The following is a 16,166-nucleotide window of genomic DNA, read 5'->3' on the forward strand; positions in this document are numbered from 1 at the left end:
CTGAAAGGCACCCTTAGCGTGGTCAGAAGCTCCTCCTTGTTGAGATGTGATCAGATGCTCGGAGAGGATATACAGTTTTGTTAAATGACACTACTGATTTCACTTCAGACGCCAAGGCAGCAGAAACCCCGCCCCCTTTTGCTTGCTCGCCCGCTGGGAGGCTGAGAGAAAGCACTCTTAACATGCTCAGAATCTCCTGCTTAAGAGACCAAGGCAGCAAAGGACCCGTCCCCTTTAGGCGACCCCCCCTTCCCGCTGTTTTGCGAGGAGGGGGGCTGCTTTAAAGCTTTCCCTCCCCCGCCCGCCCCTTCTTCCTCCTGCCGCGCCCACCGCCTTTTTTCCATACCGGGAAAGCGTCGTCGGCGTCCCCTTTAAGAGCGTCGGCGCGGCCGAGGGCGCCCCCTGGCGGCCCGCGGCGGCGCTGCAGGTGCAGGTGGAGGATCGCGCGCCTCCAGGTGCGGCCGCCGCTGCTGCTGCTCCGTCGGCTCGGCCGTCCCCACCATGGAGCGCGATCGGGGCCCGCGGGGCTCGGCGGTGGACCTGGGCTTCGGGGCGCTCAGCACCGCGCAGCTCCGGGCCCTCATGCGGGACGAGACTTGGCTGGAGCGCATCGTCAAGCTGAGCAGGAAGGTAAGCCCAGGATCGGGACCCCCGAAGAGGAGAGGATCGGGCCCCTGGGAGGGAGAGGTGGGACGGGGGGGCAGCATCCTGCCTCTTTTTTGCACGCATCGCTTGGATAGCATGCATCGGGATGCATATCCCAGCCCCCTCCCGGTCCAAACATGTAACCGACCCCCACCCCACCCCGCCATCCATCTAATCCCCCCCCGCCAATTAAAACACCCACAGCACACAAAGGGGGCACCGATGCCCCCATCAGGCCTGCCACTGCCCTCCTCTGGGGCCGTGCCACACACCCCAAAACCCTATTGCAGAGAGGGTGCCCGCTGATGAGGGGGGCATGGCATGGGGGGGCACAGTGCCAATCCAGCCAGGCCTGTGCTTGGTGCCCAGAAACGGTGTCCAGCACCACCACTGACGGCCTTTCCACAGAGGCTTGTGGCTATGGCCCCCCAAAACACCCCATGCCCATGCCCCCCAAATGTGCAATCCTGTGGGGCAAACCAGCCGCTCCCTGACTGCCTCCCAACCTGGCCGATGTGCCTCTCCATCTTACCCCCTCAATCCAATCTTGGGGGGGACCATAATGCCCCCCACTTACCTTCAAAGCTCCTACCAGGACACCCCAAACAAATTTGAGCACAGCTGCTGTTTCCTTGGCACCCCACTTCCTCAGTTACCCACCCACCCCCTACCAAAATAGATGCTACCGAGCCCTTTTGCACGGTGATTTTAATATTCTGCTGCTTCCCCAGACACCTGTCACTTGGACCCCCCCTCCCCAAAAAATTAACCGCCCCCTTGCAGCAGTTTTTGCAAAGGCTCCTTCTTTGTTATCTCTATGCCACTGGCGATACCAGTTGAGGGTCGAGGTGTGTGTGTGAGAGGGAGGCTGCAAGGGCCTGGATGCTTTGTCTGGGTGGGTGGGGAGCTTCCATCCTGGGGTGCCCCCTCCCTCCCCTCCAAAACCAGCCCCAATGCTCACAATCGCAAACCCACGCACCCTCCCCGCACACCCCTGTCTGTTTTGTTTTTCTGCACCCTTAGGAAGGGAGTTTGGGATCCATCCAAGGCTCCCTGAATCAGCCAGAGGATTTATTTTTATTTTATTTGGGGGGGGGTGGCTGCTGCTGTCTGTATTGTTTGCAGGGTGGGTGGGTGGGCTTGCCAAATAATTGCCAGAGCCTTTCATACATTTGGATCACGGATGGCGTAGGGTTTTGCCTTTCCGACAGAGAGCCATGGAAACAAAGGACATCCTCTTTTTTGTTTTTGGCCAACCCCTACTAAATCTAACTAGCCTCCTCCCCGTTCCAGGAATCCCACCCCCTGCCTCCTAATTCTGGCTCCCCAAAACCTTTACAGGCCCACTCAATTTTGTGTCCACCCCCACCCCCATCCAGACACGTCACAGACTGCTGTTGCTGTCCATTCTCCCAAGAATACGTCGGGTCTGTTTATCTCAGAAAGGCACCTTCGCCTCGCGACCCTGGGAAGCAGGAGATCCCACACACACACACACCCTGTTTCCTGGGTTTGTCCCGGGTTAATTGCTCTGGAATAACTGTTTCTCTGCAGGGTGCCCCACGGGGGTTTCTGAGGACCCCGGGACCATGCCTGTGTGGTCCCACAACTCCGCCCCACTCAGTGCCCCAGAGATGCTCCCAAATGGGGCACGGGTGTAGAAAGGATTCCACATCGTGTGGACATTTAGCCAGGATTAAAACTGGGGTGGGTGATGCAAGGCCCTGTCTGCCCACTCTAGTTGTTGGGGGGGGAGGACCTAAACAAAGCCTTGAAGCAGGCACCATACTTGCAATGCTATTTGAGAATTGCTTAAAGAATTGTCGCTCTGTGCAGTGTGCCATCTTGGAAGAATTAGGCACATCTTCAGCGGGGGGGGGGGGGAGAGTCCAGATGCCATCTTGCTCTGAGGCTCAGTCAGGGCAGCAGGTTAGGCAGAGGTGGGCACCGTCACAGTTTTTCCTTGGCCCTGCTGCAAACTCAAGAGCGCTGAGCAGATCTAGCTGTTGGATATGGGTTGGTGGAGCGAAGAAGCACCCCGCTCTGGCCCATCTGATGAAAGTGAATGTTGGGAGGTTCGGGAAGTCCTTCCTGTGTTGCATGGTTAAACTACGGAACTCACTTCCACAGGGGGCCACCAACTCAGATGGCTTTTAAAGAGAATTAGACAAATTCATGGAGGATAATAAAGCTATTGAAGGCTACTCGCCATGGTGGGGCTATGCTGTGCCTCCAGAGTTGGAAACTCTGTTGCTGGAAATGGCAAGAGGGGAGAGGGCTCTTGCTTGTGGGCTTCCCATCGGGGCGTCTGGTTGGTCACTGTGAAAATGGGATGCTGAGCCAAATGGGCCCCCTTTGGCCTGATCCAGGCCTCCTCTTGTGTTTGTTAAGCAGATGTAGCTGGTTTCTTCCACACAGGGGCTCCGAAGCCACTGTTGCTTGCCTGAGCCACGAGAACATAAGGTTTCAGAAACAGGAGCCTTAAAGACCCCAGAATGTTCATAGCTTGGGAAAGGACAGGAGAGAGCTGGGAGCCTGCTCTGAGGAGAGATGTTGTCATTGTCTGTGACAGTTGTGATAGTCAGCAGTTTAGAATCTAAACTTTAGTTGCCTTGTGGCACAGAGACATTCTCTCTGGTTATCCTTGTAAAGTCGCAGCTTGCTTCTTATCCCCATATTGCAGATGGGAAAACTGAGGCTGAGTGGTGATTGTTTACCCAAAAGCACCACCAAGTGAGTTCATGGGTGTTAGATATAAATCCTCTCTGTTCACAGTTTTAGCCATACTGCATGGTTCTTCTTCCTGTTGTTTTATAATTAAGTTTATTGGTTTACTCCTCCATCCATCCTCTCCCCCCCCCATGGGCTCTCTGTTATGAAGCGGGGCCTTTGTACTGATGGCTCCACTGCTCTAGAGCTTGGCTCTCCCTGTCTCCCTGTGAAGGGACGCCCTTGTTTCCTCCAGCTTTGAATTGTTTTGGTCGCCAGCATATTACAAAAACCTACTTGACATCTGCAGACTGTGTCTGTCTGCCATTAAAAATGGTAATCTGCTCTGGATAGGAGCTGTTTATGGCACAAAAGCTTCTAATAAGTTTTAAAACCAGTCCATCAACTTAATATCAATAATAGAACACCATCAATGTGCCTGGCACTTTGGGAAGAGGTCCCTGCCTCATGGATCAAACAGTTGCACCATTTGCAAGAAACAGAGGGTGGCTGAGCTGCAGAAAAGGTGCCTGGTGAGCAAACAGGTAGCTCAAACAAGTTAGTCAAGCCACATACTGCAGAGGATTGCGAGGCCAATCTTTTGTTGTTGTTGTTTGTTATATTTATATCCTGCCTTTTTCCCAGACAGGGAGTCAGGGCAGCTTACACAAATTAAAACAAGACAGACAAAGCACAGAAGGCTAAAATCATATAAAAGATGATAGTTAAAAAGTAATTAAGCTCTAATAAAACAATATAAAAACAGATCTATTAAACTACAGATGTGGCACTATTTAAAAGCCCTTTTCTTTAAAAAACAGCTGGTTCCCAAAAAGCCTGTTGGAATGAAGCCGTTGTCACCTGCTGGCGGAAGGGCAACAAGGAGTGAGTGAGTTTGGTTTCTCTAGGGAGGGAGTTCCTCAGTCTGGGGGCAGCCACCGACAAGACCAGGCACCCCCAAACCTGGCCCTCCAGCTGTTTTGGGACTACAACTCCCATCATCCCTAGCTAACAGGACCCGTGGTCAGGGATGATGAGAACTGTAGTCCCAAAACATCTGGAGGGCCAAGTTTGGGGGTGCCTGGACAAGACCATCTCCCACATCCCTATGAAGCGTGCCTGTGAGGCTGGCAGGACTGAGAGAAGAGCCTCTGTATGGCTTCCCCCATCCTGCACACCAACTAGACTAGTAGCCGAAACAACCAAACTCAGCCTCACCCACCTACCCTAAAATATTATTCCTCCAACCGTGGAGGCAGAGCATAAGCCATCCTGTCAAATAGCCATCGATAGCTTTATTTTCCTCCGTGAATTTATCCAGTCCTCTTTTAAAGCCATCCAAGTTGGTGGCCAGCCCTGCGTCTTCCTGTGGGAGGGAGTTCCACAGTTTAACGCTGTGTCTGTCTATTGCAGTTCCAGAACTTGCAGCTGGAACGGGAGAGGCGCCTGGCCTCCAACTACGCCTTGGCCAAGCAGAACCTGGCACTGCAACCACGGCTGGAGAACGGCAAGGCCTCCCTGGCCATCAAGTATCAGGAGCTGAGGGAACTGCGGGAGACATGCCGGGACAAGCAGCAGCGTCTGGGTGAGCCCCCTCCCCCCATATCCAAGCCTGGCAGCCATCTTTCTTTGAGCCTCGCCTGACCCCTCATTCTGGTTGTTTGCCAGCTGTGGATGTCTGTGAGGAAGGGGAATTCTGCACATGCTCTTGTGACTTATTTGCTGTTTATTTCCTAACGCTTCTAAGCTGCCTCCTTGTAGAAAACCTCAGAGCTATTTGCGAAAAGAGTAAAACTATAAGATTATTAGTAAAAACCGCGAAGACATTAAAATAAAAATAAAACCAGCAACAAACTAAAAACACACCAACACTGTAAACAACTGACCAGGCTCGGTTAAACACAAAATGTATTTAGCAAGGGAAAGAGTGATGTCAATAGGCAGGGAGTTCCAAAGGGTAGGAATTTGAGTCGAGCTCCATGCTAGGCTTTGTCGGATTGGTGTGTCCCATGAGCAGGGCTGCCAGACCTCCAGGGCTCACCTGAACTCTGCAGGTTGGTCTGGCCTAAGTGGAACAGGAAGCTGGCTGCAAATTATTGCATAGATTCTCTAGGGTGTGAGTCTGCCCTCCTGCCCTTCCTCCTCCCCTCTCCCAATTAACCTCCATCTCCAGGGCTCAGTGGAGCACAGAGGAAGAACCACCAGGGGCCGCCCCCTGTGATATCACCCGAAGTCTCAGCTTTGGGCCCTGAAATCTCAGCTTCTGGGATGCTCCTGACCCGGTGACCCTATCCTTGAGCCACGCTGGCATCCTAGAATAGCATGTCATAGCCTCTCCCTACTCCCCGACCCACCATGCCATAGCGATTCTCTAGGATAGAGGCTTCCTGTTGTTGTTAGTTGCCCACCCATCACCCTAAGGTCCCAAGGTAAAACGCAGTATTAAAAACAATTAAAAACAACATTCAACCATAAAATTAAGGTGGTTCCTAAAACCACAAACCTCAAGGGTCAAAAGGACCTTTTTGGTGGTGGCTCCCCACTTGTGCAAAGCTCTCCACATACAAAAAACATTTCTTTTCTGCCTTACCTTTGTGAATTCTCTGTGGCCTCCTTCCGTGGGTGGGATGTTTTATCCTTGCGTTTTAAGAAGATGAACACGTTTTAGATTTTTCTTTGTGTTTTGTCATGGGCTAGTTTAAACGTGTGTGGGCTTTTTTATTGCCTTAAGTCACTTTAAAACAAAAAACAAAACAGCCCTCAAAGTTTAATAAGTAATAATAAATATTGATAGCCATGCCAGCTACAGAGAGCAGAAGCAACTTGGGATCCAAAATATCTGGTTGAGGAATTTTGGTGTATGCAGTGTGGCTTAGCAGGAGAGCCCCATACTTTTACAAGACAGCTATTCTTTTGGCTTAAAGTGTGAAAGAGACAAAAATGGCATTAAGCTCCCCTGTATGTATGCACACATCTGGCAGTCTGGATTGAGCTGTGGACCACTAGCCCCCAACACATCCTACAGGGATGCTTAGGGAGCCTGTGACTCCCATTAGCACAGCTGCATGAGACCCAATTGCTTGTGTGGAGTCACTCTTGGACCGGAATGATGGGGCATTGAGGTCACCCCTCCAGGATCCTTCCCCCTTTATTTGTTCATTTGAGAAACTGCATTTATTTACCACTATATATCATTTTTTAAATAAAAAACACACAGTCAAAGCAGTGTTCAACAATAAAACCATAAAAAGGTTAAAAACAGACACCAGCCAACCAGTGAGGAAGGATGTATTTACAACGGCCTGCGAAGTATTGGCAGAATAGAATAGTTTTCAGCAGGTGTTTAAATGCCAGCACAGAAGGCGCCTGCTGAATCTCTAATGGCAGAGAGTTCCACAGGACACCAAAGGTTCAGTTTCTCGTTGCTGTCAAACAAGCATCACCAACCTGGGGAATGGCCAGCGATGTTCCTTCAGATAATCTCAGTGATCAAGTTGGGATGTGAGTGTTCAGGCAGTCCCTGGTCAGAAAGCAATTTGCAAGCCCCCATGTCACAGCGGAAACTACGATGCAATTTAAGGAGGAGGGTGGAAAAACATCAAAACAAAGCAATTTATTCAGGACTAGCAACTTGCCCATCCCACTAGTTCTGTACAGTAAACTTTTGCCAACCTGGTGTCCTCCAGAAGTTTGGGACTATGGCCAGATTCACCCCATACATTTAGTAGACTATGATACCACTTTGAACAGTCATGGTTTGCCCCAAAGAATTCTGGGAAGTGTTGTTTGTTTAGGGTGCTGAGAACAGTTAGGAGGCCCCTATTCCCCTCCCAGAGCTACAATTCCCAGCATGGTTTCACAATCCCTCTTCCCCAGGAAGGCTGCCAGGGGGTCAATCCCTGATGTCTCCAGGTAGCAGGCTGGGAGAGATGCCTTTCTGAAATCCTGGATGGCAGCTGCCCATCAGAGCAGACAGCCCAGAGGTAGATGGACCAGTGAGTCCAACACTGTAAAGGCAGCTTGTATTCATCATTATCTTTTATTATTTGTATGCCAACCATCTGACTGGGTTGCCCCAGCCACTCTGGCGGCTCCCAACAAATTGAAACATCTCACACAGTAAAACATCAAACATTAAAAACCATGAGGACCAGGAACTTACCACGATGGTAGATCACCTGTTGTTTTGCTGACTCGGACTAATGTTCCACTTCCTAGAGCAGGATGGAAAAGGAAGGTGAAGCCCCGATGGCACCTTGGGATTAAACCCTGCTTCATGGGAGGGAAGGGGGGAGCACTGGGGAAGGAGTGTCTGCGACTGAGGCTGCTTTTTTGCCTGGCAGGGGCCTGCATGGCCAAGTGGACCCCCGAGAATGCAGTGAGCAGGCTGCAAGCTGAGCTAGACGGCGTGGAGGCCAAGGTGGAGGTGAGTTGCCATGATGGGGGGCTAGTAGTGAGGGGAAACACCCGCACTGAAGTGCATATGGCCACCGGCCCCACAAAACTGTGTTGTAGGGTTGTCAGGGAGTCCATCAGCTGGGGGCACCAGAACCCAATAAGCCAAGTTTTCTGCTCAGCCTCATCCTCCCTGCTGAGTTCTGCGAGAGGAGGAGGAAACTCCTTGGGTGTTTTTGCCACGGTGGGCAATTCCCTTTAACCCTGATGGTTGAGATCGCAGAACTGTAGAGCTGGAGGGCACCCCAACGGTCATCTAGCCCAACGCCCTGCAGTGCAGGGATCGCAGCACAGATGGGTGTGTATGAAGGTTTGCAAAAACAACCTCCCCTGCAGAGGTTTATCATTTATTTTTTAATTAAATTTGTATACCACCCTTCACCTGTTGATCTCAGGGCGCTTTGCAACCTAACATTGCAATACAGTCGTACCTTGGATCCCGAACACTTTGCAAGTTGAACGTTTTGGCTCCTGAACGCCACAAACTCGGAAGTGAGTGTTCCGGTTTGCAAACCTTCTTTGGAACCCGAATGTCCGACGGGGCTTCCATAGCTTCCGATTGGCTGCAGGAGCCGCACTTTGGTTTCTGAACGTTTTGGAAGTCGAACAGACTTGCAGAACGGATTCTGTTCGACTTCCGAGGTACCACTGTATTAGATTTGCGTTCATTGTCCCACCCACTTTTGCTCCTGGCTCCGCCCACCACTTGCACGTGAAGGTTTCCAAGAAGGGAACGTGGCTCTGGGATGAACAGGGTTCCCTGTCCCTGACCTCTCTGTATAAATTGGGCCCTGCAGGTTTCACTTTTCCTTCTTCGCTTTAATTTCATAAAGGGGGTCTGAGGGTCATCTAGTCCAACCCGCTTCAAGGAGGGGGTGAGAGGGGCGGAAGGCCCTCCAGAGGCTTGTTTGAATTCTCCCATTCCTTCCTCCCCACACCCTGTTTATTTCCAGGAGCAGATGGAGCAGTTTCTCTGCTGGGACCTCCCCGTGGAGACCTTTGTGGAGTCTTTCCAGCACGCCCGAATGCTCTCCCACCTGCGCCGCACCCAGCTGGAGAAGCTGCAGAGTGCCCTCAAACTGGAGAAACTGGAGAAGGCCAAGGACAAGCCCAGCCCTGGCAGCGAGGAGCCGCCCGCCGTCTCCCCCGCCGTCCCAGTGCCAGCGCCGCCTCCACCACCGCCTTCGGCCCAAGCCCCTCCTCCAGCGCCAAACGGGCCACCCCCCAAGGTCTTCCAGCTGCGCTTGGCGCCAGCGTTCCTCATTCCCTCGGAGGCCGTGCTCCCCATCCCAGTGGGGACCGGCCCCCAAAAGTGCTGCCTGCCGGCCCTGGCCACCTCGCACCCTGCCGCTCCCTTCGTGAGCTCGCCCTTGAGCCTGATTGGACACATCCACCTGGCGCAGGCCCACCTGCCTCCCCAGCAGAAGAAGAAGGAGCCACCACACCGGTAGCCGACCGCAGCTGACGGACCGTTTTTACCGGAGCCTCCGTCGCGAGACGAGACGGGCCAGGGTCCGGGGCGCGGCGTCGCCAGCACCCCCCGACCTGCCGACCACTCTGCCCGCCCAGACTTGCCCGGAGCTGGGGCGTTGGGGTGGGGCAGGACTATGGCAGCTACAGGGGGGTGTCCTATATGATTTAGACGCTCGGCGCTGTCTCTGTCTCCCATCTCTTGGGGCTGCCTGGCCGGCTGGGGCTATCAAACGTTATTGTAAGTATAGGTGCCGGAGGGCCGGGGAGGGGGGCTGCCCTCCCCCATCATTTAGAAATAAGGGAAAGTCTATATTTAGCTCCACCCCTCTCCTTTTTTGTGGGGGGGGACCCTATGACCATTCTGCACCCATTCAACGCCAGAAAGAGCATAGGAGCCAACTCTCAGGGGCCGAGGTCCCTTTGTCGTCGTCCCCATAAAATATTTGAGGGGGCCCCCCAAAGTTGATAGGCATTGCCATTTAAATGGTGTGCGTGTGCCGCGTCTTGTGATCGATTATGCGGGGCGGGGTTTACCTGAGCCCCCCGATATTTTATTCCATTTGGCACCCCTGAGAGAGAGAGAGGCTTGCAGGCTGCCCCCCCATCCTGCTTTGAGGCGGCTGACTCTGGGTGGGAACGCCTGTCCTCCAGACCCAGCCCACAAACTGAACTTCCCCTATATAGCACAAGTGTCTCCATTTTGGAAGCCAGAGGGAAAGACCAAGAAAAGGGGTAGAGTAGAGCACATTTGGGATGGGGGTGTGGGGTGAAGGGAGTTGGGCACAGGCAGATATTCTGTTGGCGGGGTGTGTTGTTGTTTTTTTGAGCCAGAAGCTGAATTCTCCTTCTCCCCCTCGCCTCCTCACAATAATTTGTATGTTGGGAGTGAGGTGGGGGGGGCGGCTTCTGAGGTAGAACTGGGAGGGCTAATTTGGGGGTTGGGGGGCAAGGGCTGAGGTTGCGAAGCACAGGGTAGGACATGAAGCCCAAAGTTAGGCCACGGCTAGAGGATGGGTTTGTGGAACCAGCACACACGGATTCAACAGGGTATGGGGTGTGGGGCTCAGCCAGGGTCTGGGGTGGGGGGCGGGGTGGAATTTGTCTTTCCAGAAGACGTAGGGCTGAGTGACACACACACACACACAAAACTGGGGCGGGGTGGGCCAGGTGAGGATGTATTTTTGAGCCGTTTTAACTTGAATGTGCTTGCAAAAATTTGAATTGTCAGGATCGGGGGGGAGGCTGCAGCGAGAAGGAGGATTGAACCGGAAAACTTATTTGTGTTTTTTTTAAAAAAAAATCCAGAGAGTCTCAAGTGCTCCCTCATGGAAGAGGTGGTTTCTGTGTCTCTGAATGAGTCACTGGCCCGGTTTTCTTATCTTGTTCAGCCTCCTCAGGAGCTGGTACAAGTGAGTCATTCAGTCATTGCCGAGGGAACCAGAAAGCAGTATTCTCACCTGCCAGCAGATGAGGCTGCCTGCCGCTTCTCTGCATGAGCAATTTGTATGAAGTGTCTCGAAAAACCTTTTATAAAAAGAGCGAAACAAATCTTGAAATTTGCATTCAGCTGTCAAAAGGTCCCCACTTTTTGTTGACTGTCGGTGAGATTTTTATTTCAGCTCTTGCAGATGGGACATGCCCTGTCGTCTGAAGACAGACAGCTGGGATGGGTAAGGATGAGTGCAGCTGTCGCGCCTCTGACTGTGCCATCCCTGGTGTAGAAAGAGCGTTTGGGGTGTCCCTGGGTGAGCTGGTGAGAAAGGTACAGCTGTGGGAGTTGACTGTGGGGAGCGTGCTCAGGCAGGGGACGGCTTCTCCCTTCTTCCATGGGGCATGACGTCCCTGTGACTGATCCCACTTTGGGAGAGGAGGACGGCAGCGCCCTCCACCTCTGGCTGGTTGCTGGGGTGATTGTGTAGCAGGAGGGATTGTGTACCAGGGCAGCTCCTCCAATCTGGCGCTGAGAAACCAGCCCCTGACGTAGGGAGCCAGGAGGTCTGGGACAGTGAGAGGAAGAAAGCAGCTGTCAGCTGAGCTGGAGGCCTGGAGGAACCTTCTTTATTTGCTTGAACCCAGGCAGGAGCATGGCACAGCAGCTATGATGAAGGGAATGCACTCTGCACACGCTCAGAGGCACTGCCAGCATTCCACAGGTCCCAGAGCTGAAAGCACATCCAGTTGCTTTGCCTTGCTAGATTACTCCGGTTCAAATGAACCCCTGGCCAGCCTAGTCTTCCTTCTACACTGTGTGATCCCTGACCCCACCCCACTGCTGCAGCCGCCAGGTTCTCCAATCACAGTCTCATTACAACCACCTATTTTCCCTCCGCAAGGAACGGCTGCAAAATCCAGTTCCTGGAGGAGAAAATGTAGAGGATTGGGCACTGAGGGGTTGTGATTCAGGACCATCTGAAACCCCCACCCTAGAGGGCATATTCCCGGGAGCTGAAATGAAACGCCGATTTAATTTTCATAAAATTTATCCTCCGCTTGATTGTAAGAAAAACCTTGAAGTGGTTTACAGTGTTTGATGAGGTCTGAATCCCAAATGTCAAGCTTGGTGGAATTTGGCAGAAGCAAAGCCAGTTTGCAAAAATAAGGAGGGGGGGACTGAATTATTGGTAGGAAATGGAATCATAGAATGGAAGAGTTGGAAGGCACCAGAATAGGGAGGCTGTAGCCCTCCAGACGGAGCCAGACGCCGGCTCTCATCATCATCGTCCCTGACTACTGGTCATGCTGGCTGCTAGATGCTAATCTAGGGGGCACCGGGTTGACAGGCTTATATCATGGCACTCCAGAGGGCCCCCCTCCCTGGCTTTGCAGTAGTTATGGTGGCCCCTGATCTTGAATGCTGGAATTGTCAGGACTGATAAAAGAAAGTCCTTTTCTTGTGCAGTGCAAGGTTGAACTGTGGAACTCCCTGCTGCAGGAGGCAGTGATGGCCAGCAGCCTAGATGGCTTTAAAAGAGCATTAGACAAATTCGTGGAGGAGGAGAACCATTGATGACTGCTAGCCATTATGGCTAGTTAGGGCTTCCACAGTTAGAGGGCCAGGAATGCTTCTAAATACCTATTACTGGAAATCCCAGGAGGGAAGAGGCTCTCAGGTCCTGCTTGCAGGTTTTCCATAGGCATCTAGTTGGCCCCTCTAAAATCAAAGGCTGCTGGGATAGAAGGGCCAATGGCCTGATCCAGCAGCCTCTTCTTAGGTCCCTGTGTTGTTAGACTTCATCTCCCTTCATCCCTGGCCAATGGCTATGCTGTCTAGGCCTGGTGGGAGTCTAACAACACCCAGAGGAAGGCCACAGATGTTCGCCCTCCACCCTGATTTTATAGGCTGGCTCTCTGAAACCTGCTAGTCCAAGAGCCCTGCTGGATCAGGCTGAAAGTCCACAGTGTTCAGCGTTCTGTTTCCACTAGCAGCCAATCAGATGCCTTTGGAGGCCCACAACAGAATTCCCCATTGGTCATTTCCAATGGGACAACTGCAGCTCAGAGGCAGACTACTCCTGAACCTGGAATGTCTCTTCAGCTGTTGTGACGGATGGCTAACGATATACCTCTCCATCCATGAATTTGCCCAAACTCCATGTTTTCACTGGAAAGGTAACAGAGGGTGTTGCTTTAGGATATCTGGGGGGCGGGGGGCGGGATGGCTCCATTTGCAGAGGAAATCTGACATTCCAAAATTTTTCTGAAACCTTCTAAGTTGTCTCCGCTCCCAAGGAAGGAGAGGAGGAAAGGAGGGGGGCCATTGGGCAATTATATTTTAATTCATTTAAATGCATGCAAATGTAACGCGGCTGGTTTTCTAGCATCAATACAGAACAGTTTTCCTATTTGATGGCTAGGTTAAAAAAAAAATACAACCACCTGGGTTGAGCTTTGAAAGAGCCCCACATCCTGGTTTTGGGGGGGGGGTAGGTGGGTGATAATGTATTTCCACCTATATCCAGAAACAACCCCCCCCCAAAAAAAAGACCTCACTTTCCTGAGAAAGCCTAGTGGCCTCGTTCTTGGAATATAATTTTGCTGATTTGGTTTTTTTCTGCAAGATTTGAGAAACGGGGGGTGGGGGAAGAGAGGAAGGGGCAGTTTCCTGGGGTTCTCCCTGTCTCCGAAACATCAACTGAACTTTCTTGACACTCTCCCCACCCCCACCCTATTACAAGCCAGAACCTCTCTCTTTCAGGATCCACTGCAAAACTTTCCATGTGTGTCAGGGGTTGGGTGGGTGGGTGGGGGTCTTTAAATATTCCCACGGTCTCAATCCGATTCCGGCAGCTTCAAGGTAGACCCCATGCTGTCTTTGTGGACGTTTTCTTTTCCATGTAATGTTTTTGGAAAAATAAGTGTGGAAACAAGTATATAAATATAAATATATTCTTTGGAATAAATCGAAGGAATACATTTCTGCCAGCGGCGTTTTCAACTGCAGGGGTCATCTGCATTCTAGAGACATTGAAGTATGTGGGCGGGCGGGAGACCAGCATCATGGTAGAAACAATGAGATTTTCATAGAACTGTCAAGTTGGAAAGGGACCAAAGGGTCATCTAGTCCAACCCCCCGCGGTGCAATTTGTTTTCCAGTTTACACATGAAAATTTGGAGGATGTGCCCATTAAGTCACAATTCCCTGTGGTCTCCAAAAGTAGCCACAGTGGCAACACATAGTTGCCTATTTAAGCTCATGCCTATCTCTTAAATTGATGGTCACAGACCTGCTAACAATGGCAGTCATTGCAATGTGCTGGGCGTGCTGGTTGCTCAGCATGCAGATAGGTCTGAGAACAGGCTGAAGATTGGAGGAGTGGCTGCTGATGTCACAAAGGCACTAAGGGCTACTTGGTACAGAATCTTATGAGGAACGATTGAGGGAGCTGGGGAAGTTTAACCTGGAGAAGACCAAGAGGTGATATGAAAGCCATCTTCAGCTATCTTAAAGGTGGTCACATGGAAAACAACAACATTGAACACCAGCTGTATTTGTTGGGTTGATTTCTGTTCCAGATATGAGATGAATAGGTGGTCTGCTGAGACCACAAGCTGAACATGAGTCAACAGTGTGATGCAGCAGCAAAAAAAGCTAATGTAATTCTAGGCTGTATCAACAGAAATCTAGAGTCCAGATCAAGGGAAATGATAGTCCCACGCTGTTCTGCCTTGGTTAGACCCCACCTGGTGTCCTGTGTCCAGTTCTGAGCATCAACGTTTTAAAAGGACATTGACAAGCTAGAAGGTGTGCAGAGGAGGGCAACAAAGTTGGTCATAGAATTATAGAGTTGGAAGGGACCCTAAAAGGGCATACAGTATACTGGACCCAGGAAGTCCTATTGATGCCCCGTAGATCTGTGAGGAAAAGTGGGAGAGCGGACCCTCTGGAAGTTAAGATGCTGATTGACTATGGCAGGGTACGTGTGTCTCACAGGCCCTGTGCTTTGCAACACAGCAAGCTTCCCTATAAGCAAAGTTTTAACAATTCAGACAAATGTTTAAAAGGATATTTGTTTTATTTACTTATAAAAATATTTGTATACCGTAAAAATATAGCAAAGCAGTTTACAGCAATAAAAACATAAAAGCAGATAGGAAAAGCATAACAAGTGAAAAACAAAAAATCTAAAAACAAGCATCAGTAAATCATTGTGGAAAGATATGTTCTTAATAGCCTGCATTGGCCTGGCGGAATAAAAAAGTTAACAACAGGTTGGCCTGCTGAGTATGTAGTGGCAGAGAGTTCCATGGGTCTTGGCTTCTCATTGTCATATGAGCCTCACCAACTCTGGAAATAATCAACAGCATTCCTTCAGATGTTCTCACTGATTGAGCTGGGATATCTTAAGGGATTAGGTGATCCCCAAGGTACCCTGGACTTAATTGTCCAGGGATTTGTAAATTAATACAATATTCGAGGCTCAGTGTGAGCAACCCAGGGCAGGAGGTGCTTGGGGCGACCCTAGCAACACCCCTGTGAGGCAGGAAGCCAATACACCCTCTAGAGAGGGGCTGGTTCCCTGCTCTATTAAGCTCCAACGGATTACGCCCAGGCCTTGACAAATTAGCATGGCTTGGGCCACAGGCCCGGCACTCTCCAGGGTAGACAGTAACAGAACATTCAATCACAACAGAAATTCGCATCACCAACGGCTCCTGCAGATATAGCAGGAACAGCCGGCTGGCAGGGTGAGCATTTGCCTCGGCACAACACAGCCATGTTTGCTGTTTCGGGGGAAGCACCAGACAAAATATTGGCGAGGCTCTCCCCAGTCAGACAAGCAGTGGCTGCTTCTTGGAAAGACAGAATGTTTTAAAAGATGCCCCCCCCCAAAAAAACACACCCATGAAATGTGTGTTTAATTAACAACGAAACCTCCAGAAGATATTAAGAGCAGAAACCAGGCATCAATCAAGAAACACAAATAAGGAATTAAAGAGCAAAATAATTCAACACAATAAATATGGACTAACATTCAGTAATATATTTTTACATCACACGAGGGCAGGGGGAGAAATGTTCGACAAGGGTATGGCCTCTGAAGAATAAAAGGATCTTTGTTGCAGACTCCTGTTCAGGTCTACTCTCAAGTGAGGGAGTAACTTCGTTCAGTGAGGAAATGTACAGTACTGCTATATTCTGTCTTGGTCAGATTCCTTTGCTCAGTTCTGGGCACCCCAGCTTAAGAAGGATATTGAGAAGCTGGGAGGTTTGCAGAGCAGGGTGACCAGGGTGATGAAGGGCCTGGAAACCAAGTCTTATGAGGAACGGTTGAGGGAATTGGGCATGTTGAGCATGCCGTTCATATATGTATTTATGAGGTGTTAGCACAAGGGTACACCATGCTCCTTCTAGGGTAGTTTCTCCACCTTTGGTCCCTGCTTTG

General features: G+C 51.0%; 1 protein-coding gene across 1 annotated transcript; it reads left to right on the top strand.

Annotated features, from left to right (window-relative positions):
- The first annotated feature begins 431 nt into the window (after positions 1-431).
- On the top strand, positions 432-14,390 carry VPS37D (VPS37D subunit of ESCRT-I). The gene is made up of 4 exons (XM_083588203.1): positions 432-630; positions 4,768-4,939; positions 7,698-7,780; positions 8,763-14,390. The coding sequence occupies exons 1-4, from the start codon at positions 502-504 to the stop codon at positions 9,258-9,260; spliced, it is 882 nt and encodes a 293-aa protein (XP_083444329.1). The 5' UTR covers positions 432-501; the 3' UTR covers positions 9,261-14,390.
- The last annotated feature ends 1,776 nt before the right edge of the window (positions 14,391-16,166 follow it).

This window comes from Podarcis filfolensis (assembly GCF_964270895.1).
Source record: "Podarcis filfolensis genome assembly, chromosome: 15".
Taxonomy (NCBI): domain Eukaryota; kingdom Metazoa; phylum Chordata; class Lepidosauria; order Squamata; family Lacertidae; genus Podarcis; species Podarcis filfolensis.

What these genes read in the sequence shown, in the direction of transcription:
- VPS37D (XM_083588203.1), top strand. Translation starts at nt 502, where the DNA reads ATGGAGCGCGATCGGGGCCCGCGGGGCTCGGCGGTGGACCTGGGCTTC. An exon ending in TCGTCAAGCTGAGCAGGAAG is followed by an intron (nt 631 to 4,767) that starts GTAAGCCCAGGA and finishes TGTCTATTGCAG; the next exon opens with TTCCAGAACTTGCAGCTGGA. An exon ending in GCGTGGAGGCCAAGGTGGAG is followed by an intron (nt 7,781 to 8,762) that starts GTGAGTTGCCAT and finishes GTTTATTTCCAG; the next exon opens with GAGCAGATGGAGCAGTTTCT.